General features: G+C 50.7%; 1 protein-coding gene across 1 annotated transcript in view; it reads right to left on the bottom strand.

Annotated features, from left to right (window-relative positions):
* The window catches only part of LOC116952599 (DNA-directed RNA polymerase II subunit RPB2-like), a 43,219-nt gene that overhangs the window by 1,328 nt on the left and 17,697 nt on the right, over positions 1-24,194 (bottom strand). The window contains exons 8-23 of the mRNA XM_032972112.2: positions 22,251-22,447; positions 20,517-20,636; positions 19,851-20,037; positions 18,800-18,943; positions 16,985-17,124; positions 16,041-16,152; positions 13,670-13,824; positions 12,764-12,962; positions 11,580-11,748; positions 10,504-10,600; positions 9,878-9,972; positions 9,060-9,310; positions 6,976-7,065; positions 5,517-5,624; positions 1,621-1,734; positions 509-669 (exon numbers count right to left, since the gene is read on the bottom strand). Coding sequence (XP_032828003.2) covers positions 509-669; positions 1,621-1,734; positions 5,517-5,624; positions 6,976-7,065; positions 9,060-9,310; positions 9,878-9,972; positions 10,504-10,600; positions 11,580-11,748; positions 12,764-12,962; positions 13,670-13,824; positions 16,041-16,152; positions 16,985-17,124; positions 18,800-18,943; positions 19,851-20,037; positions 20,517-20,636; positions 22,251-22,447 — 2,339 coding nt within the window. The remainder of the gene's footprint in view (positions 1-508; positions 670-1,620; positions 1,735-5,516; positions 5,625-6,975; positions 7,066-9,059; positions 9,311-9,877; positions 9,973-10,503; positions 10,601-11,579; positions 11,749-12,763; positions 12,963-13,669; positions 13,825-16,040; positions 16,153-16,984; positions 17,125-18,799; positions 18,944-19,850; positions 20,038-20,516; positions 20,637-22,250; positions 22,448-24,194) is intronic.

Genomic DNA, 24,194 nt, shown 5'->3' with positions numbered 1-24,194 from the left:
TAATCGGAGGTGTGGGGGAAGGACAACAAACTAAACACAAAAGTTTTAAAGAAATGGGTCTTCAATATAGATGTAAAGTACATAGCTCTAGTGGCTTCCTAATATTGGAAGAGCATTCCAGACGGCCGCACAAGCGCATCCGAAAGTGTGTGATGCGATGACCGTCTTTGTTTGATGGTTAGCCAAAAGCCGCTGCTGCGAGGATGACCGGAGTGTGCGTGATGATTTTTGAAGCAGATAGTGACGATGGTTAACACTGCCTTGTAACAGACACGTTTGACGGGATAACGTTTTGGGCAATGTCCCTTCGGAGGGTAGAGGGGCCAGCAGTCGGGACTGGGGCCAACTCAACACTTGTGGCGCCTAGTGCTGGACGAACAAATGAACTGACGGATGGACTGATGGACTGACGGACGGACAGACGGACTGACGGACAGACGAACTGACGGACGGACAAACGAACTGACGGACAAACGGGCGGGCGGGTTGATAGTTTGCATGTACGCACCGAGACCTCCCCTCCATGGGCTGTCGCACGAGGATCTGCACGGGGCCCCGGGCGCGTGAGTGGATCTTATCGTCCACCATGTGCTTGAGGCGCTGGTAGTAGGTGGGGCCGATGAAGATCTGAGAGGTGATCTTACGGCCCGTGAAGCCATTGTACAAGACCTGCACAACGGCACAAACAACAAGGTCATGGTACTAAACCTGAACACCAACACAACAAAGATTCCCTGTATAGCCTTAACACACTTATGGGGCAAGTGTTGTTACCGAGCAGCTGTGAAGGCTGACACAGCATACTAGGGGGTGGGTAGCCAGCATCAAGCCCGACTGCCTTTATCTCCCTAGTGCTGAGGTTTACACACCGCATCAGGTACTCATTTGAGGCCGAGTCAAGAGGCCCATGACCGGTTCAGATAATTGTCACCGATGTTGACCATGAGCGGGAATCAAATTCGAGTCGCCGTGTTTTCCTGGATGCCAGGCTGACGCTAACCCCGAGACGTTTCCGTATGCTCACTTAAAGCTGCGCCTCCAAACTGCCTTCTGGACACATAAACTCCTGGACACCCGCAGAAATGTTTCACTCCCCCACGGCGCACCGATTCAATACTTTCCTAAATTATACCGACCCCAAATCGTCTGCAACAGCTGGCCACAAATGATAGCTCAACGAAGTGGCCCATCAATTGGAAATTTCTATCTTGACTTAAAGCTTTCGTGACTGCAGGAAGTAATATTCTTTGGGTCTTTCGGTAAAGTCACGTAGATAGGTTCAAAGAAGATTAAAAAAATTAAACTACGACGTTTCGATCACAACAAGCAATCGTCATCAGGATAACGATCACGACTTTACCAAAAGACCCAAAGAATATGGAAATTTATAGCAGCCAAATACTCTAAACGCATGTTTATAAATGTGGAGGGAAAAACCGGAAGACCCGGAGAAAATCCACGCGACCACGAGGAGAACATGCAAACTCCTAATAAACAGCAGGCGCCAAGGTCAGGATCGAAGCAACGACTTCCTGAATACCAGGTGAGGTAGTTAACATATAGCCACCCTACGTTGACACGGGGGCCCCGTGCGGCGCGTGCGAGCGCACCGCGGCCTACCTCGTTGCCGCGGAGGTGGTAGCCGTACTCCTGCAGGAGGTTGGATACCTTCTGCACGTTCACCGTGTCATTGAAGGGCGTCGCATCCCCGATCTCGCCCTTGTTCGCCGACACCTGGATGGGACGGTCGCAAACCCCCGCGGCACGCGGCCAAAGACGGGCGTCAGGGGCGACGCTCACGCCCACAGCCCAACGGCAGCGGGGAAGGACACGCCGCCAGTTCAGGGACCGTGCCGCCGTCGAGGGCAGGGGTTCTCAACCGGGGGTATGTGAGGTGATTTATAAATGTGTGACATCATACGTGAGAGTCATTGGTAAATAATCATGTGTGAATTTGCTAATATAAAAAAACTACGATATAATTTAAATCCAAATGGTAAACTAGAACGATATAAAAGACCGTTCTAAACTCACTCATCGTAAATGTGGTTTCCAAGAGTAACCAGCGAGCGTGAACAAATAACGTCACGCATGCAGGGCCTCTGTTGATTTTGTTTTTATTTTTCGATTTAAAGCTTTCGTGACTGCAGGGATTCATCTTCTTGGTCCTTTCGGTAAAGTAACGTAGAAGGGAAATAATAAAATAAAACAATAAAATACGTGACTTTACCGAAAGAACCAAGAAGATTTTTAGTTTTTCGCAGTGCCTAGCTAGTTAGGTGTTCTGCCCCACGGCAGATATGAGGGTGTGTTTACACAGGAACTTCCTGATATGATGGTGTTGAGTTTGGCCACGTGACCAGGAAGTTACGAGTTAAGGGTCTCTAAGTCACGAGGCTAGGCAGGGGTGTCAGCCATTACACAGAGTACAAAATAGAGGCACAATTAGCGTCTCAGTGAAGACGGGTGCATCTGTTCATTGTGGGAGTTTAAGAAGCATTGTCTGTAAGTTCGTTTATGTTCTTATAATACTGGGAATGCTATTATATTAGGACTGCCGTTATAATGCTGTAAATGCCTTTATAATGCTGTTAAATTGTTATGAAGAATATGGGGCCTAGTTAACAACGAAGCCTGCCACTTGCATTATTGTGAATGTTATTTGTAGTTGGATAAGTTGAGCCAGACTTGTCCCCACGTAACTTCAAAGTATCTCATCCACAGTTCAGTGTTATATGCAGCACTCTACATTCAGGCTGCAGTATGGTGATTACACAAAAGTGACCTTATTTAACACAGTAGCTTATTCTCCTGTTGTATAGCTAATGTAGATGCCTGGTCCATCCAGGACCTATTGTTGAGATTCATTATCTAAGACAATGTTATGATACTGCAGTGTTCATTCATTGTATTGATATTGCAAGTATTAACAGATGCTGTATTTTGTGCTGTGTTTTTCCATCGGTTTTACCTCGTTTCATTCTTTAAATACGTTGGAGTTGGATGTTCACCCTGACTGAAGGTTTATTGAATGTGAGGTTAACTACTCGGATAGTGGTGCAACGCAGCGCACCGCGAGACCAAGACATTAGTATACCACACAAAATGGGCAATTGGTTAAAATATTGATATTCATTATTCATACATTTATTTCTCAGAACAATGTTGGGTCAGGCAAGCGGGTACTCGGTTGAAACTTAAATTCAGTAGCCAAACAAGGTTTAGAACTGCTGGTGTAGGGTTGCCACCTGGCGTCCAGGAATCGTTTACGATGGCATCCGTCGATTTACGAACGTTCCGTTTATGGGATTTCACGTTCACGCAATTGACAAATTATGGACAGTTTTCGATAAATGTAATTGAATTTCCACGTGAACGAAATTTCACAGACCACCCGCCACGAGATCATCAAACGACAAGCAGCACCCGGGATGGCTCCGTCGCCATCCATTCACGACAGCGTCATGGTGTCCCTGCGGTGCCACAGGAACCGACTCCACATCGCCTTGCCAGGCATTCCAACATGCAGCAGATCCTTTAGCTGCCTTATAATTGTACAGCCATTTCCATTTAGTCAAGTGGGTTTTCGTGCAGCGCGCCATCGCTTCCCCTGAACCCCCTGCAGCATAACAAAAGGCGGCTTAACTTAGCCCTCCCCCCCACCCATGTCCCTTCCTGGCTCCCCCCCCCCAACCTGTATATAATCTCGTGTGTCTCAGAGCTCTTCACTTGATGCAGCTATTTTGCTGTGACTGTTCCACCTGAAGACGGAAGCTTGTGTTGCCTCCGAAACGTCGTGATTTAATTTATTTTATTTTACCTACGTGACTTTACCGAAAAAAAAAACAAAGAGTATGCAGCAGATCTTTTGGCGAGCTCCCAGAAAAGGGAATTTTTTGCTTTAAATTAATTATTTTTCAATCATTTAAATATTTATGTTATGATTTTTGGGTTGTGAAAAGTGACATAGATGAAAATATTTTCGGTTAGTAGGGTAAATCGTTCCGATTTGCGAAATGTAGTTTTCTACGTGTTTTTTTAAAGAACGCATCCCTTTCGTAATCGAGGGATACCTGTACCGAGACTTGGTACCCGTATTGCTGTGTTGAACTGTATTGTAGTAAACTGCACAGTGTTGATAATGAACCTATGCTGATTGAGCCATTTGTTTGGGTTTGGTCTCCAGTGTAAATAGTGGTGATCCTACCTCTCTCTCACCCACTCAGTCACTCAGTCTCCCACTCACCAACTCACTCATTCATTCACCCATTCATTTTGCAAGTCACTCAGTAACTCATTCATTCACCCACTCACTCACATGCATTACCACCTGTCCAGGAATAGGCAGCTGGCACTGTACTGAACCGTATTACACTGTACAGAACAGATCTGGGAGACCTAGGGTTTGGTTTGTGGAAAAGGTGACGACCCTACACTCAGTCTTGATTTTAAGCTTTCGTGACTGCAGGAATCCATACTCTGTGGTTATTTCAGTAAAATCCCGTAGAAAAAATAATAAAAGAAAACAGGACGTTTTGTGTGTGTTGTGACCGAAATGTTGTTGTCTATCTACGTGACTTTACCGAAAGAATCAGGGATTATGGACCCTACACTCGCTCGTTAATTTTCTTCATTACTCAGCAACCCACTCAACCACCCATTAGGGTTGCCACCTTTCCAGATTTGGCATCTGTGTGCGGGTGGCAGGAAGTGATTAGTATCGAGATCTTGGTACCAGTCTCTTGACGGCAGGATGGTGCACAGCTCTGATTGGTTGACCAAATGCTGAGCGATATGTCTAGGTTTCATCTGTCGTGGAAAAGAACATTCTCCTAATCTTCATGGACCTACATCTACGTGGGATGAGCTTGCGATTAAACATCTGAAACGTGGGCTTTTAATATTTATATATTCGGATCTTTTTTTTTGGACTTTCAGATAATTTGCATAATGTGAGTGATGTTAGAAAAAGTGCTCCACTCAGGCATTCCACTAAACTGGACGTCTACTGCCACGATTAACAGACCTGTCTTTAAACGTTGCTTCACATCTCAATATTTAATTGGTCAGTGGTGAGACTTTTATAAAGCAAAGCCCGAGCAGCATAAACGTAACCCGTTCTGAGACGTCTGCAAGTTGCAGGGCGAGTGGTGTCCCGTTCCCTGCTCAGTCTCGGAACGCGCAAATGGCTAAGTATTAATTTTATTTAGAGAGGTGTCGTGCCGTTGTTTTTAAAGACGTTGTACTCGCCGCAGATAACTGAAGTGACACGACCGCACTCTACGATAGCTGGCGCACAAACTGTGCAATACGCCCCTCCCGCATGACCTTGTGGGAGCTTCGGTACCGATACATTTATTTTTGTTGAGTTTTTCTTCTGGTTTCGTTTTCATGACGTACGTCATCGAAACGGATTCAAAACCGATGATGTACACGTACGTCATCGGAACAGGAAAGGGTTAACAACAGCAAGCGGATCACAGAGCCAGGCTTGGTGTGCATGCTTCGTTGCCCACCTTCCCCTGGATGCACTCGATCATGTGCCCGATGGTCATTCTGGAAGGGATGGCGTGGGGATTAATGATGATGTCCGGAGATAGTCCTTCACAGGTGAAGGGCATGTCCTGCACACGCACACGGCCAGCAGAACCCGCCCGGCGCGATCACGGCATTCACTCTGTAATAGAGGTCACTGCTCCTACTGTCTCGACGACAACAATAACGACGACATCAACAACAACGACAGCAACAACGACGAGAACAGCATTGACAACAACAACACGCAGCGGCTTCAGCCGTCACCACAGCCGCTCATTCGGAGAGGACATCGCTTACAGGCAGTGCCGGGATACGCCGGTACACCAAACCGGCACTTCCTAGACCACCACGCGGGAATAGCGGTACTTCTCACAACGGTTCCCGTTCCTGTTCCACTAAGCTTCCTGCGGAGGGCAAACGACACAAGCCCTCGTGGGCTGCCGCGCGACGAAACATCGTGGGCTCCATCGCCGATATTTCGACCGCCGTTCACAGGAATTGTGACGGCACCAGCAACTGAGGACGATCTCTGCTCCGCGAACTCTAAAATGCTCAGCACCAGGACCCCAAGCGGTGATGGCCTGCACAGTGGGCAGCGGCCAAAGGAACACGGCCACAACGCTTAGGAGGGGCGACGCAATGCAACGATGAGGGGAGGGGCAAGCGACTTATGACTGGGGGAGACTACCCCTGACCGACCAGCCAGCCACTAGCCCTACTCTTAATCAACTAGCCAGCCAGCCAACCACTAGCACTAGCCCTAACCATCCAGCCATCCGGCAGCTGCTATCCCTGACCAACTAGCCATCCATCCAGCCAGCCACTCACTCTCTCCCTGAGCCGAACCCTCCCATAGCCCCAGCAGGGTCCCAGTCTAGGGACCAGGTGGCTGCAGACAAAGGCCTCAATCAGAGAACGCGAGATCGGAGAGGGGGACGAGTTACAAGGCCGCTTCCACACGTACCCCGGTGCCCGGTGAAGAATAAAGTTGGACAAATATCCCCCGTTTAAACTGTAACACTGTTGGGGCAAGTGCTGTTAGCGAGCACCTATGAAGACTGGCATGGTACACGAGGGGGTGGGTGGCCAACACCATGCCGGGTCGCCTTTGGATTCCTAGTGGTGATGTTTACACATCGCACAGGGTACTTGTTTAAGGCCGAGTCGACCTAGGGAAGGCCCAAGACCGGTTCAGATAATCGTCACTGATGTTGGCCATGAGCGGGAATCAAACTCGGCACACCAGATTCGTAGCGCGGCATGCTAACCGCTATACTTCCACTCCCCACAAATCTGGTCACATGCACATGTACACCTACCGGATTATAAGACGAACCCCTCAACTTTTTCTATGAAACACAAGGGAGGTGTAGGCGGGGAGGGGAGGGGGAGGGGATGTCTTGTATAGCAGAGAAGAGGGCCCCCCCCCCCACACACCTCCTGACGATATTGGATGCCGCAGGTTCCCTTCTGCCCGTGCCGACTCGCAAACTTGTCTCCGATCTGAGGGATGCGCACCGAACGAACCTGCGGGAACGTGTGAAGGGGAGGGGGCGGTGGGGGGGTCAGCGGGGGTGACAGAGTTGCCACAACTTGAACCCTCGCGTCGATCGGGTGGTGACAGGGCCCGGAGGCGGCTCCTTTGCCACTCATCGCAGAGGTTTGCGGATTCGAATCCATCGGCCGCGCTGGTTATTACTGCGGTCGTGTAATTACCGTAATTATACTTTGTGCCTGCGGCACCACCACAGGAAGGGGGGTAAAGTCTAGTGGCGAGATGTTAATTACCTCACCTGGTACACAGGAGGTCATGGGTTCGATCCCGACACTGACGCCTGTATATGTGGAGTTTGCATGTTCTCCCCGTGGTTGCGTGGATTTTTCTCCGGGTCTTCCGGTTTTTCTCTCCACATTTAGAAACATGCTTTTAGAGTATGTATTTTCACATTATAAGCAATTTCGATAAGCTATCATTTGTGGCCAGGTCGCTTCTGAAAAAGAGCTACATAGCTCAGTGGGCCTTACCTGGTAAAACAGCCAAAAAAATGTTTAATAGTTTCGTTTAGTAAAGCAAAGATAGAGAGAAAGGGAAGGGAACCGATGTCGGGAGGGAGGTCCCCAAGACGGTCGAAGAGGAGGCCACGGCTCAAGATGAGCAACAGGAAAGGGAAGAGGAGGGGAAGGAATGACAGTGCCGAGGTGTCGGGGCTGAGAGGGTGGTGATGACGATGAGAAGGAAGGAAAGAGAGCGAGAATAGAGAAAAAGCGAGCAGAAGTGAGCTGCACAGAAGAGGAGTGGCGTCTTTTCTCACAGGGGGTGGTCGCAGGGACAGGGGAGGGATTCAGATTGGGGGTGACCACACGGAAGTCACGTGGTTTACGAGAGGAGGCTTGAGCTGGTTTATTTACGCAGATTATACTCTGCACCATCTTCACAGTGGACGTTAAAGATCCTCTGACGTAATTCGCAAGAGTAGGCCATTGTGTGCCGGTGTCAGGGTCCACATTTGCAAAACTCGAAAATTACACCGCAGATTACTCAATTGAAATCACACACACAGCCGCAATAAACATCCCCTACTGGCAGCCTCAAGCCCCAATTCACTCTTACAAATGAGACTCATCCTCGTCTCTTATTGAGTTCTCACCTGGTAAAAAAAAAAACATGATCACACATCATATGTGATCATGTGCTTCACTAGGAAGGTATTTAAGAGGGATGTAACAGCTCAGTAAACACGTCAACGTTGGGCCAACGTTCCACATTTACTTGCACGCTTCCTGTGACTGTCGGGCTTGTATGTATGTTGAACTTGAGAGACACGTAGAACGCTCGGTATAGGTGCATGCGGGGCACTGAGTAAACATGCATGTACATGTATATATGTTGAACTTATTTTGCACCGTACATAGCCAACCGTGCTAATCGGAGGTGCGGGAGAAGGACAACAAACTAAACACAAAAAGCAGTTCTAAAGAAATAAATTTTCAATCTATATGATTTAAAAGTGCATAGCTCTAGTGCCTTCCTAATATTGGAAGGAAAAGCGTTCCAGACGGCTGCAGAAGCGCATCTGAAAGTACGCGATGCAGTGACCTTCTTTGTTCGATGGCCAGCCAAAAGCCGCTGCTGCAAGGATGAGTTCGAGTGATGGTTTACGCTCCTTGACGAGATCAGGCAAAGGTATTGTGGTTCATTTGTGTCAAGCCCTTTGTGTGTAATGAGTGCGGCTTGGCGTGTGCATGCAAGCTGTAATCTACCACATTCTCTGGATTATAAGATTCTCCAGAAAGTAAGGGGCACCCAAGACTTTGGGGTTATTTTGAAATACAGGGTTGCTTTATAATCGGGAAAATACAGTGCCGCTACGCAGAGCCGTCTTCCAGAACATGATTCTTAGAATGTATAAAATTCTAAAACACGTCTTCCGGAATACGCACCGCCAACTTTTCTGTTCAAACACCGGAAAACAAAAGCGCGTGCCTCGAGGCTTCGGGGCGCGCGCATGCCACACCCTCACCCGAATCTTGGTGAACTTGTACCCATCCTGGTTGAGGGTCACCATGACCTGGTCCACGATGCCGGTCTCGCTGCTGCGCAGGAAGGTGCTGGTGTCGCGCTTCACGAAGCGCGTCGCCACCGAGTCCAGTTCATCGTCCGTGACCGGCAGCGACGCCGTCTTGCCAATGATGACGTCGTCGCCAGAGACGCGCACGCCCGGCGAGACGAGCCCATCGTCATCCAGCTTGTCGTAGATCGCGTGGCGCATCCCTTGCGCCCCGCGCCCGTCACACCCACACGTCAACACTCGACACGTCAACACTCGCCACGTCAACACTCGCCGCGTTAATGCTCGCCAAGGTAACCGGGGGGACCCGCACGGTGTGCCAGCTGGCACCCCCTCCCTCGGTCAGCCCCTCACAACTCAGGTGGCCCCACCCACCACTTTGGTAGCCCTACCCACTCTTGTATAGCCACGCCCACTCAGCCACTAGCCCCGGCCACACAGTGAGTGGACCGGCACCTGGATCTTTCTGACGTTGGCCCATGGGCTGCGTCTATTCCACTGGCCCTTCCTTGTCTCATAATGCATTCTTACTTTTTTACGTTTCCCAATATATCACCTGGAACATCTCTTCAGATGCAACAACTCATTGGGGAAGGTGTCCAGGGTAGCCGAGCAAGAGACCAGAACATTTTGAATAAAAAAAAAACTTGAGGATAGCAGAACAGTCATTCTGAAACCGGGACTGTCCCGGCCACGCTGGTCCATGAGGTAGCCCCAACCTTACGTGACAAGTGCACATGGAGCACACGGAGTGCATGGTTTGTACTGACCTTGGCAGGTCTCCCTCGTGGGCTTCTCAAACACCTCCTCCTGGTCGTAGCTCCTCTTCGACTCCTGGTCCGTGTACGAGCGATAAAACACAGAGCTGCGACGTCAGACCAGAAGAGAAAGTTGTGCTCGTTGAGTCAAAGCGACACGCTGGTGTGCATAAAGTTATACAAACCTGGTCACTCACTAGGATTGCCACGTGTCCGGGTTCAACCCGGGCAGTCTGGGCCTTGCCACCTGTATCCAGGTGGCAGAAATTGATTTGTATCGACATCCGGTATTGTGCAGAAATGTTTTTTCGGTACTCGCAATTTGTCATCCGCGGCTACACACCGCGGGAAGCAGAGTCCATGATGTAATGGATTAGAAAAGAGAAAGAATGAGAAATTAGAGTGAAAGGGTGGGAAAGGAATGGAGAAACGGGGGCACAGGGTCAGGAGAGATGAGGATCGAAAGGAGGAAAAGGCTGCATCAGGGTCTAGATGCACGTAGCCAAAACTGTGTGCACAGCCTCACGCATAACGGAAATCGGTTACAGCATTCATAGCAATCGTGGCGGAGGTTCCTGTGCCTCCTCATCTTGCCAATTATAAAAAAAAGATACAGCTGCTGCTGCTGCTGTTCTTACCGGAAGTATCCCCTTTCCACGGCTGAGCGGTTCATGATGATGGAGTCTTCCTGGTTGTAGCCCGTGTAAGAGGCGATCGCCACGATGGAGTTGATGCCTGGGGGGGGGGGGGGGGTGGGGTGCAGCAGCAGCGACAGCAGCAGCGGTGATAGCAGCAACGATAGCAGCAGCAGTGATAGCGGCAGCATGGGATCAACGTGAGCGGTGCGACATTTTATTGGCCCTGGGGGTGGAGAGGTGCACGTTGCGCGGTGAACCCGGCGACCCGGTTAACCTGGTAGCCCGGTGAACCCGGCCGATTCTCCGCTACGGCTCACGTCGGTGGTGAGTAAAGATTTGACGGGTGCGAGCCGTTCCGTGACGTGGTGGAGTTTAAGGCCCTGCGATTTACGTGTTTGTTGGCGAATGTCTGATTTTTTGGTGGAAATGCGCGAGGATTTCTCCCATCGCTGACAAATGTAGCGAATCACGAAGACGATGCGTCGTGTCCAGACGCGTGCCGTTAACGACAGTTTTAGGGTTTTCTCATCATTTGCCTCTCACGCTTTTTAAAGAAAACGCGTTTGTACCAACAATAGTGGCGGCGTCCGATGACGCTACTGCGACGGCACTTCTGGTGGGGGAATAGCACTGGACGTGGCATCGCGATAGTGACATCACTTCCCGTGTGTCCACGGTTTTATTTTTGGATCATTCCAAAACGAAGCCATGCTACTCTCAATTTACGGAATTCTTTTTCCGGTACCAATTGGAAATTCCGCGACAAATCTTCCTCTCCCACTCTCCCCCCCTCTCTCCTCCTCTGTCCCCGATCCCCAGCACGGAGGCACCACACATGCCACTGACACGGAGAGGCACTAGGACAGTGTCTATCACTCATTTTTTTTTTGGGGGGGGGGGCGCTTTCACCGATAAAACATCAGCGAGGAGGGCCGCCACACATTTGAAACAGTTGGGTTCGACAGGCACGGTCATGGGGTTGTCTTCACATTCGTGGATTATCGGGACGGCCGCACGCCAGGAGCCGCACTGACAGGCCACCTGTGGCCCGCGGTGGTCGTACGTCGCGGCCGTACCCGCGGGCAGCTCTCGGAACCTCAGGTACTCCATGGAGCGCGTGGTGACGAGCGGCTTCTGCGGGTAGTAGAGCACGTGCGCCAGCGTGTCCATGCGCACGTGGTAGTTGGTGATGTACACGCCCATCGCCTGCTTGCCCATGGCTGACTGGTACGTGTTCCTGGGGGACTGCACGGCGGAGCAGAGGGGCAGTCAAGGAGGAAACGGGGAGGAACTGAAGCGGTGAATGTCAGAATTTGGGCCGGTGTCTTTACAAATGCCTGGGCCGATTTTTAGTCCCAGTCCATCACTGGTCATAACCACCAAACTACTATGTACTGTTGTTGAGCTTAATTTGTACCGTACGTAGCCAACCGTGCTAATTGTTTGTGTTTAGTTGTTGTCCATCTGCCGCACCTCCGATTAGCACGGTTGGCTCCGTACGGTGTGAAAGAAGTTCAACATACATTACACACAGAAGAAGCCACCGTCGGCAGACCATGCGATGAGGGCACCGCTTGAAAGGCTTACGCTGGAATTCTGTGTTGTGACACAGAGAAAGCGTTGCCGGAGGGGCGTGCAGTGTAACGCTGCCTCCTTTAAGCGTTGGCAGCTGGCTCAGTGGTCAGGGGGCTGAGATCCTGGCTTCATATCTGGGTTAACAGCCAGATGTGTGGTTGTGGCTGGGTTCCTGGTTGTGGTTGTGGCTGGGTGGTGATGTGTGGTTGTGGCCGGGTTCCTGGTTGTGGCTGAGTGGTGATGTGTGGTTGTGGCCGGGTTCCTGGTTGTGGTTGTGGCTGAGTACCTGGTTGTGGTTGTGTGGTGATGTGTGGTTGTGTCTGGGTGATGTGTGGTTGTGGCCGGGGTTCCTGGTTGTGGTTGTGGCTGTGTGGTGATGTGTGGTTGTGGCTGGGTTAATGGTTGTGGTTGTGGCTGAGTGGTGATGTGTGGTTGTGGCCGGGTTCCTGGTTGTGGTTGTGGCTGTGTGGTGATGTGTGGTTGTGGCTGGGTTCCTGGTTGTGGTTGTGGCTGTGTGGTGATGTGTGGTTGTGGCTGGGTTCCTGGTTGTGGTTGTGGCTGTGTGGTGATGTGTGGTTGTGGCTGGTGGTGATGTGTGGTTGTGGCTGAGTGGTGATGTGTGGTTGTGGCTGGGTTCCTGGTTGTGGTTGTGGCTGAGTGGTGATGTGTGGTTGTGGCTGAGTACCTGGTTGTGGTCGGGAAAGGGGATGATGGAGGCGCACACGCCCAGGATCATGGCCGGGTGCACCTCGCAGTGCGTGTAGGTGCAGCAGTAGGCCACGCCACGCTCCTGCAGGTCGTCGGGGCTCATGGCGATCATGGCGCTCTCCTCCTCCAGTGTGTCGATGTACTCCACCACGCCGCTCGCCACCAGCTCCTGCCAGCTGAGACCACACGTGCCCGCACTCTACGCCAATTCACCAGGAGCCAGAATCCATCCCGTCAACATTGGTCCAATGGTTTCAAAGCACGTGTCAACATTGGCCCAACGTTGACATTTTTACTTGGTAATCACCACGGCTACAAGAGTAGAGTCAATCAACCCAGCAAATTCCTCAATTAGGCATGACACAAATATCAATCATCAGCCCCTGCTGGCAGACGAATGCCCCAAATCACTCTTGGTCCCTTGAGTTCTTCAAAGCTAAACTAATCAATTTTTATTTTAATAGATAAGGCCCACCGAGCTATATAGATCTTTTTCAGAAGCGACCTGGCCACAAATGATAGCTCAACGAAATGGCTTATCACGTGGAAATTTATAGAAAATACTCTAAAAACATCTTGATTTTAAATGTGCAGGCAAAAACCGGAGGACCCGGAGAAAAATTTACGTGACCACGTGGAGAACACGCTAACTCCAAATATACAGGCGTCACGGTTTGGATCGAACCCACAACTTCCTGTATACCAGGCGAAGTAGTTAACATCTCACCGGGTTAAACTAAATAAAAATGGTCCAATATTGGGCCCAGCCCACCCCACCATGCCCCACCCAGCTCCACCCCAACCCCGCCGTTACGACACTGTGGGCGCGTGTGCGGGCGCGTGCATCCGTCTGTGAGAGGTGGGCATGGTGAGAGACAGGCACCTGTATCCGTTGTACTCGCGCTCCTTGAGCTGCTCGATGTGCCTGCGCTTGAGAAGCAGCCGCTGCTTCTCCACAATGAGCAGCGGGCGGCAGATGCGGCCGGCGTCCGTGTGGATGCGGATCTCCCGCTCCCGGATGTCACGCACCATGGACACCTGGTGTGGAGATCGATCAATGTGTTTTTTGAAGAGGGCAGCCCACACGATCATTTGCTCGTGGCCACTGCCTGCCGAAAGGCCTCCGACTGAAAGGGTATTTGGCCTACTCTTCCCACGAGAGTAAGTCGTCTCGGAGATGGTATTAATGTGTACTTGGTACATATTCCAGACGGTCGGGTAACAGCCACCGTGATCTCTTAAAAGCTTCTCAGAAGATATCTCAACTCCACCAGAACCAATAGTTAACGAGCCTGGTGACGAGATGTTAACTCCCTCGCCTGGTATACAGAAGGTTGTGGGTTCGATCCCGACCCTGACACCTGTATATTTGGATTTCGCATGTTCTCCCCGTGGGCGTGTGGATTTTTCTCTGATTCCTCTGATTTTTCCCTTCACATTTAGAATCAACACCCATTTAGAGTATTTTGCTACTGCTTTAAATGACCACATGATGATAAGCCACTCGTTGAGCTATCATTTGTGGCCAGTTCCCTCCTGAAAAAAGACCTATCTCGCTCAGTGGGCCTTAACTGGCCAAATAAAGAAATAGTAGAGAGTTCATCTCAATTCTCGGGACTACCCAGGGTGCCGTAACCATCGCGGTTCCAACTTCTTTGTGTGACCAAAAACAGTGAATTACGTGAAAACCACTTGATATGAGTCGGGTTGTCAAGTATTTGCCCGTCTAACCCTAACTTAGCTTTCCCCCACTCAATCTTTAAGGAGAAAATAAGAAAAGTATCCCCAATAAACACGGATGGCACCATAGACAGAGGCTGAGCACCGGGACAAATGTTAGGTTATATAATTGGTCATGGAAAATGCAGTCTTAAGACTCGATGAGGCTTTCATGAGTAAATAATTGGCATTCATATTTTATGTAGGTGTGACGAAATCGGCAATCTCCATGATTCACGATTACATCAAAGATCCCTCCCCATAGTCTTAACAGACTGTTGGGCAAGTGCTGTTAGCGAGCACCTATGAGGACTGACATGGCACATGAGGGGGTGGGTGGCCACTACCACGCCCGGCCGCCTTTGTCTCCCTAGTGGCAAAGTATTTTACACATCGCACCAGGTACTCATTTTAGGCTAAGTCGACTGAGGAGAAGCCCACGATCAGTTCAGATAATAGGCACTGGTGTTGGCCATGAGCGGTTATCGAACTCGCAACGCGCTAACTGCTACACTACCATGACCACCACCAACACCACCGGTTTGAGGTCTTCCCCTTGGTCGCTGATCTCTCGTTGCCACTCCAATGCCAGCCTTGGGTCACCTGCCCTCCACCAGCCTCCGCATGCTGCCCATCCATCGCAACCTCCTCCTCCTCCTCCTCTATTCCCAACCTCAAAGTTGCTCACCCTATCCCCCTCCTCGTCCACCCTGCGCACGCAGCCCACCCATCACAACCTCATCCTCTTCATTTCTGTTTTAACACGTAGGCTCGTGGGTAAAATGGAAATGGGTGTCGTGCGCCCTCCTCCACCCGAAGTTGTCACGTGATGAACAAACGCGCCCACTCATCACTGCTGCAGCAGTACCAGCGGCAGCGATGTTGTTGTTGGAGAGCGATCCACACCACGTTTAACAATCGAGTGCATATGAACCACAATACCTTGCCGATCTCGTCAAGGAGCGTAAACCATCACGCGAACTTATCCTTGCGGCAGCGGATTTTGGCTGCCCATCGAACAAAAACGGTCACTGCATCGCGTAATTTCAGATGCACTTCTGTAGCCGTCTGGAACGCTTTTTCCTTCCAATATTAGGAAGCCACTGGAGCTATGCACTTTTAAATCATCTAGATTGGAAACTAATTTCTTTAGAACTGCTTTTTGTGTTTAGTTTATTGTCCTTCCCCCGCACCTCCGATGAGCACGGTTGGCTACGTACAGTGCGAAAGAAGTTCAACTTACATGCCTATCCATACATCAATGCATATATTATCAGAGCATGTTTGTTTGCGTAGTTTTTCACAAGTATGCGTGGCTAATGCAGACTTTATGCCTTGCAAAAGGTATCCATTTAGTTTTTGAACATATGAACACCTGTTTCATTACCAGAAAGGGTAAAACCTATTCTGATTTTTCATAATATTTGATCCTGGAAAAAAGGTACCATAGATATATATGTACAACACACGTGCCCATACATGTTCACTACCCCGTGCTCGGCACGCACCCGTACCGAGCGATCTACGTGTCTCACCTCCGACACGATGATGTCCATTTGGCGGCGTAGCTTTCTCAGCGTTGTCATGAGCTGCTCGGGGTCCTTGTGTATTCCGACCCAGCATCCGTTTACAAAGATCTTGGTTGCACTGCAATCGCAATGTCAAATTGCACGTCCATATGTCACCGCACGATCAATGAATGCAATCGGCATCGTGAACGCGAGATATATTTACACGCCTCAAAACACGTAGAGTACCGTTACATGTTTTGGACGTTCACTCAATCCACAATAGGTGGTGTTGCGTGCTAACAGACAGGCACACAAAGAGACAAAGATCCCCCGTGTAGCCTTCACAGACTGGTCGGGCAAGTGCTGTTAGCGAGCACCTATGAAGGCCGGCACGAAACGTGATAGCTCAAGGGGGTGGGTGGCCAGCACCACGCCCGGCCGCCTTCGTCTCCCCATTGCTGACGTTTTCACTCATTTGAGGCTGAGTCGACCTAGGGGAGGCCCAGGGCCGGTTCAGATAATCGACACTGATATTGGCGGTCTTGAGCAGGAATCGAACTCGCGCACTAACCGCTACACTACTGCTCCCCACAAAAACACAGAGTCAGGCACAGACACACACATATAGTGTAAATATGCAGACACACAGACACAGAAAGACGCAAATATATACAGGTAGACAAAGACACATACATACACGCACACACGTATAGTGTACATAGGCAGACACACAAACAGCAAGACGGAGACACAAACACATAGACAGAGTTGCACACATCCAGATAGGTAAACAGATGCACAGAGAACCAAAAGACCATGCTCTGGCCCAGTCTTTCGCACCCTCGCCATCACTTTAAGAGTGCTGTCTCTTGCTGGCCACTTGTCATTGTGGGCCTTTGGGGCCTGCTGCTGAGCAACCGTGATGGGGAGCTGGGGGAGCTGGCGGGGGGGGGGTACGCACGACTCACTCTGCGATGGCCGACGGGGAGATCTCCTCGAGGTTCTCCATGCTCCACTCCTCCAGGAACTCGAGGATGGGGGAGGGCTGGGAGCCCACCGAGATGTAGGCCATGAGGGCCAGGTTCTTCACGAGACCCACGGCATGGCCCTGCGCGCACCACACACAACCCCACACGACCACTTCGTCGTCATAACCACCAAACTACTATGCAAGGACATTGAACTGTTTTAGCACCGTACGTAGCCAACCGTGCTAATCGGAGGTACGGGGGAAGGACAACTAAACATAACAATTAGCACGTTTTGGTTACGTACGGTGCAAAATAGGTTTTACATAAATACGTACAAACTGCACGGTTAAAAAATGATCTACGCCTCCAGTTTCCTGGCTGGCTGGGCTCCTCTCCACCCCAACAGTGACTGTTATTAAAACAACTAGGGGTTGTTCCTCACAACCATTTACGGCCTTCGGCCAGGAATGTCACGGAAAAAATTGCACACGAACGACACATTCACGCAAGCACCCGATGCTCCGTTTTGAAGTGTAAAAATGAAACATATTTTGAATTGTATTGTTTTTAATTAAATAATTTTATTTCTTCATTAAAAGCTCACATCATTTTACATCTGCAACACTTAATTGAAGACGACATTTCGTGGTGAATTTCCTCTCGTCGTTAAGTGGATGGCCTTGCTGGGGGTTTGGTTCGATGCGGACTTTCACCCGCCCCCTCTATAGCCCCGCCAAGCGTTGGTTGGCTGCTTGGTCCGGGTCACGTGACGCACTTCAACCAATCCGTGCCGCGTTAGTCACAGAATGACAGAATCACAGACCTGGGTGTTTATATATTAGGATAATAGACTTTACCCTTTCTGGCAATAAAACAGGTGTCCAAACACTAAATAGAGACCTATTGTAAGGAATCGAGTCTGCATTAACCACACGTTCTTGTGGCAAAACATGCACACCAACATGCTGTGATTATAATATATTGCATTGTCTTTGAAACTGACCTACCACCAGAGAGAGCCTTCTGTATGGCCTTGTCTCACCAGTGTCAGACCAGAGAGCGCATATACTGCCATTCGCCACTAAGTGGTGGCGGTGTCCCCGCAGTGCTTGTACCAGACTAGGTGCACTTTTAGGTCATAACGTGGAGGTGTCGAAGGCTCGCTGCTGGTAGGTCACGGAACAGACCCAGCAGGTGCCATGGGTTGGCTGACTGGGATGACTGGCAGATGCACCACCTGTGCTCCCCCTGGGCCACCTCTCTACGTTTTAGCCGCCCGGCACTCCGATCGTTGTTGTGAGCATTGCTCCTCCGTACTCCGTTGCTGCTGGAGAGCAACTGCCTCCAACTGACCAGTAGCGTCCTTCACGAGTCTCCTCCACAGAAGACGATCTTGACAAAGGTGACCCAGGTGCTATGAGTTCACCGAGATGGATGGCATATGCACCACGTATCTCTGACTCTCCTGTTCTTTTAGGCTGAGTCGACCTAGGGGAGGCCGAGGACTGTTTCACGTAATCGTCACTGGTGTTGGTGGCCGTAAGCGGGAATCAAACTGGGGTTGTCGAGGTCATAGCGCAGCGCACTAACCACTACACTACCACTCCCCACAACAACAACAGCCGTCATTCGCCGCTAACTTGCGGTGATGTCACCACGGCGCGCGTGCCAGGCTATGTGTACTTTGAGGTTACGTGACGTGTCGAAGGCTCGCTGGTAGGAGATCACGGGACAGACCTCGGTGCCATGGTTTGACTAAGACACACACACACACACGTGTGGATACACGCAGGTGCATGCAGGCACACGAACCTCAGGAGTCTCGGCAGGACAAATCATCCCCCACAGGGTGTTGTGGAGCTGCCGCGGTTTGGCCAGCTTGCTGCCGCGGTCGCACGGCGAGTTTAGGCGCCGCAGGTGAGACAGCGTGGAGGCGTACGTGAGCCGGTTGAGCACCTGGTCAACCGACACCGGACGCACCGCGGGCACGTTAAAAACTGAGGACTTCATTATTCCAGTCGTGAATGGCAATCGCCGTTTGATTTGTGTGTTTAAGTCGATAGCGGTGGCGCATCACTGCTCTACGAAGCCAGAGGCCCGAGTTCAACATTGCGGCCACGGCTAACATCGGTGGCGAGCGGTGTCCGAACCGGGCCTGGGGTGCCTCCTTCACCACACTCGCACTGGAGTAGCACTGTCATGGTACGTGTGGCTTTTCCACCGTCTGCTGCCATGCCGAGCCGGAAAATCAAAACCCCGATACGCCGGCCCGGGGCCAAGCAAGGCCAGGGGGGGCTGGGTTATAATGACGCTGTGATCACGTGCGTGTGTGTGACGTGAGTCGGCACGACGTGAGGACGAAGCGTCGCCGCGCCGCTTACGTGCTCCTCTCAACTTGTTGTGCAATGTCAATGGAAAGGCTCGGCTCCTTTTGAAGTTCGAAAAACAACGTGAGCCGCGGCAGGGTTGGCTCGCGCGGCCCCAGCGCGGTTTGGTTTTGCCAGTGGGAAAAAGTAGGTGCCACGGTGGCGGGCGAGATGTTAATGACCTCGCCTGCTTTGCAGGAGGTCGTGGGTTCGATCCCGACCCTCACATCTGGTGTATATTTGGAGTCTGCATGTTCTCCCCGTGGTCGCGTGGATTTTTCTCTGGGTCCTCCAGTTTTTCCCTCCACACTTAGAATCAACATGCATTTAGAGTATTCGGCTGCAATGAACGCCTGCATAAGACACTTTGTTGAGCTCTCATTTTGATAGCCAGGTCGCCTTTGAAAAGTAAAGTGTGCATTATCTGGTAAAGAAAAAAATAGTGAGATAGTTAAGTGGTGGAAGGTTTTTGCGGCTCAATTTGGCAATGCCGGCACCTGGGAGACGCCCGCACGAGCCTGGTGAGCCTTCTTCTGGTCTCCCCAGTTTCCGGTCGCCAGCGAGTACTTGAGTCCGTCCGTGATGATCCGAGTCTTGATGGCAAGTTCTAGGTTGAAATCCTTGCCTCGATCGATAAACTTCTGAGCATATATTCGGACCTCTTTCCCCAGAGTTTTAAACAGCCTAAAGTGCGCACAAATACAAAGAGATCCCCCGTATTGCCTTAACAGACTGTTGGGGCAAGTGCTGATACCGAGCACTTATGAAGGCTTGTTGGTGGGTGGCCAGCACCACGCCCAGCCACCTTTGTCTCCCAAGCGGTGATGCTTGCACACTGCACCAGGAACTCATTTTAGGCCGAGTCGATCTAGGGGAGACCCAGGACTGCTTCAGATAATCATCACCGTTGTTGGCGGTGAGCGGGAATCAAACTCCTGTCGTGCAAAACCGCTGCACTACCGCTCCCCCAGCACCTCCGATTAGCACGCTCGACAATGTACGGTGCAAAAGAAGTTCAACATGCATACGCACATAACAAGCACGCACGCACGCACACACACACACATACACACGCAGCACAAACGCTGCGCGACGATATGGGGTTCGTAGATGGAGTCGTCGATGTCCGGTCAGAGTCTCTTGTAAACATTGCGCCGCCCTACCCGAGGAAGAGGAACGCGAGCAGCGGCCCCGCCAGGTCAAGCCGCTTGTTGCCGTAGTGATCGCGGTCGTCCAGTTCCCGCCGGCCCAACGCCGCGAGAAGCAGGCGGTGCACCATGTACCTGCACGGAGGCAAAGACAAAGGTGCCCTTCCCCACGTATAGCCTTCAACAGACCGTCGGGGCAGGTGCTATCGGCGAGTAGCACCTTGCAAAAGGCCGGCACGGCACACGATTGGGTGGGTGGTTAACACCGCGCCCAGGCCGACTGGGTCTCCCCAGTGCCGGTGTTTTATGCACACTGCACTGGGTACTCATTTAAGTCTGAGTCGACCTCAGAATCATAATCAGATCAGAATCAGAATATTTATTTAAACTGGGGGAATCCGATGAGCTATAAAGCTCTTTTTCACAGCTGTCCAGTAGAGGAATCCTAGGACCGGCTCAGATACTCGCCACTGTTATTGGTCATGAACGAGACTTGAACTCGACTCGCTGGGTTTGTAGCACGGCGCGCTAACCACAACACCACCACTCCCCACATGTAACTACTACACACGCACACGGACACACGGAGTGCAGACCGAGTAACAAGAGCGGTCACACAGGGATGGCTGCCACTGGGTGGTACCAAGATTTGATCTGGCTGTCGCCTGATGAAGCTAGTTGTAATTACTGGCCAAACGTCGTACTCAGATTGTAAATGTTGTGGCTTGGCTCTCCAGCACACCGGTGTGCTGTACTAGTGACCAATTGGCACGTTCTGTTTACGTGACAAACCTTACTAGTTGGCTGTGTCGGGTGGTGGCGGGTTTTAACGACACATTTATACATTTCCACGATCTAACCCAACAAAAAAAAACCGTCTTATGGAAAATGACTCCTATCTGAAAAATTTCTCACAAGTGACTTAACTGGGAAAACCAACAACAACATCGCCCCCTCCTGGGAGACGAAAGCCCACTTTGCATGCCATGTGCTGAGCCACTGGGAGTGTCCCCCTTAAAAATATGTCGAGATGAGATGCAATGTAAGTTTCTTACCGCGACGTACAGGGTGCTCTGTCAAAAAAATTATGCTTACTGTAAAACAGCTCACACATGGCACCCCACAACTGGAAGTCGAGCCAGTTGTGCAATACGGCACCAGACCGGGGGGCAAGATGAGTGGGAGAGGGAAGCGATGCCGGGACAGAGGTCTCCAAGATGGACAAAGAGGATGATATGGCTCAAGATGAGTAGCAGGAAGAAGGAAGATGTGCTGGCCACGAAGGGGAGGAGGGGGGGGAGAGCAAATTACTGAGCTAAGATGTTGGGGATGAGAGGGGAGGGGAGGGAGGGAGGGAGGGAGGGAGGGAGGGAGGGAGGGAGGGAGGGAGGGAGGGAGGGAGGGAGGGAGGGAGGGAGGGAGGGAGGGAGGGAGGGAGGGAGGGAGGGAGGGAGGGAGGGAGGGAGGGAGGGAGGGAGGGAGAAGGAAGGAGCGAGCAGAAGTGAGCTGCACAGAGGAGGAGCGTCTGTTCTCATAGGGGGCTGTGGCGGTGAGACGGGAGGGAAGGAGTCGGGGTGACCACACGGAAATCACGTGATCTACCAGAGGATTGAACCGATTGTGGCTCCTTCTCGCGCCTCTGAGTCATCCTCCCTCTCCGATAGCGCGATAATACGGGGTCTGTCTGGTGGCGGTGGCAGCATACAAGTTGACATCACTTTTATTATAATGATAACAAGAGTAGCTGACCCGAGGAAGTACGCCTTCTTGGTCTCGCAGAAGTCGCTGACGCCCACATGGGGCAGCATCTCTTTCTGCAGGATGTCGCGTGCGTACTTGATGCGCTTCTCCTTGGTGACACCTGGCTTGGCCCCGCGGGAGCCGATGAAGTTGAGTGCCACGCTCTGTTCCTGGATCACGAACGCCTCGTCCAAGGAGGGCTTCAGCTTTTGCGAGAAGCAAGGGGCAGGAGGGGGGTGGGTATAATCGGAGGCGGCGATTGCGACGACAATCAACAACAATAACAACAATAATTATATTGACAAAGTGCCTCTCATTGGCTAAATGCTAATAAATGATGGAGTAGTAAAATCAACACTGATAGCCTTTAGTTGAATTAGCTGCGAGCTGAGTGAACGGAAGTGTGATGGTAAGGTTTAAGACAAGCTTTGCAGACTCGGAGACCCCAAGGTCTCGTGCGAGAGAAACCCCCTGATGAGATGAGGAAAGGCTCCCGTTCCAGCACTTACATCTCGTCTGTCCCTTCGGTATGGGGATAAAGTGTTGCTTCCCCTCCTCCCACACTCAGGTATACTTTGGGTGCTCCAGTTTTTATATTCTTTGGGTCTTTCGGTAAAGTCACGCAGATAGGTTAAAAGAAAATAACAAAAAACTACGACGTTTCGATCGCAACATAAGCGGTCATCATCAGGAAAAGGGGGTTAACCTCTAAAGGCAAAATGTTTATAAAGGTTTGAAATGGGCGTAGCCCAAATGTCAGCAGCCAATGTTAATGCAAGAGGTGAGCAGCGACCGCGACGGTGGTGGGTTTTCCACCAATCAAAGGGCTGGCAGGTAAAAATTAGCATATTAATGTAAAATCGTTGAGCGGCCTCCACGGCGAGCGCACTGAGGTAGCTGTGTTAATGTCAGAGAATAGCATGTTAATGGAAGATCACAGAGCAGCGATCAGCCACGGCTGAGGTATTGGTCCTACCGTGTTTCAGATCTGCCTTATGTTCACGAACACGGTCCGAGACACGTTGCTTAGTTTCCACAATTTAACGACTGCTGCAGACACAGCTTAGTTTGTAGACGCTGGGGTATTGCATGTCAGGGATCACAACTTTCACAGATGGGATCAGATCACGAATTTTATGTACTGTGTTAAATCGAACCTGGATCTTCTGTTTACTCATGATTTTTGGAAAAAATGTTGGTGACCCCTGCTATGTTTGGCAAGGTGATGGTGGGATCTTTTTAGAAGAATTCCCTCGTCAAAACTCTACACCATAGAGCTCGATGTATTTCCGACCATCATCACCGAGGCAGTGAACTGGAACACGTACACCAAGCTCTCAAGATGAATGGATATTCTGACTACACAATACGTAACGCTATCACCCCAACCGTTGGGACCCAATCAAAACCATCACTTTTACATACATAGCAAAAGATTTCCAAATCATGAGCAAACACATGCACATTTTTACCTGGCAGCCCTTTGATTGGTGGAAAACCCACCACCGTCGCGGTCGCTGCTCACCACTCACATTATCATTGGCTGCTGACATTTGGGCTACGCCCATTTCAAACCTTTATAAACAGTTTGCCTTTAAAAGCTCACCCCTTTTTCCTGATGACGACCGCTTGTGTTGCAGATCCAAACGTCGTAGTTTTTTGTTATTTTCTTTGAACCTATCTATGTGACTTTACCAAAAGACCCAAAGAATATGAATTCCTGAAGTAACGAAAGCTTTGAGTCAAGATCGCTCCAGTTTTCTCCCACGTGTATAAACAGCTCATTAATTGGCTGAAAACATCTTAATATATAGAGGACTGCAGAAATTCCTTTCTTCCTGTGAAAACAGACGCTGCTCCCCCTTCACGCAGTTCACTTCTGTTCGCTCTTTCCCCTCCCCTCTTATCATCACCACCCTCTCATCCCCGACGTCTTAGTCCAGTCATTCCTTC

The sequence above is a fragment of the Petromyzon marinus genome, chromosome 47, assembly GCF_048934315.1.
Source record: "Petromyzon marinus isolate PM22_M1 ecotype Great Lakes invasive population chromosome 47, UKy_Petmar_22M1.pri1.0, whole genome shotgun sequence".
NCBI lineage: Eukaryota > Metazoa > Chordata > Hyperoartia > Petromyzontiformes > Petromyzontidae > Petromyzon > Petromyzon marinus.
The sequence above is the reverse complement of the archived record's forward strand: the minus strand, read 5'-3'. Positions and strand labels throughout refer to the sequence as shown.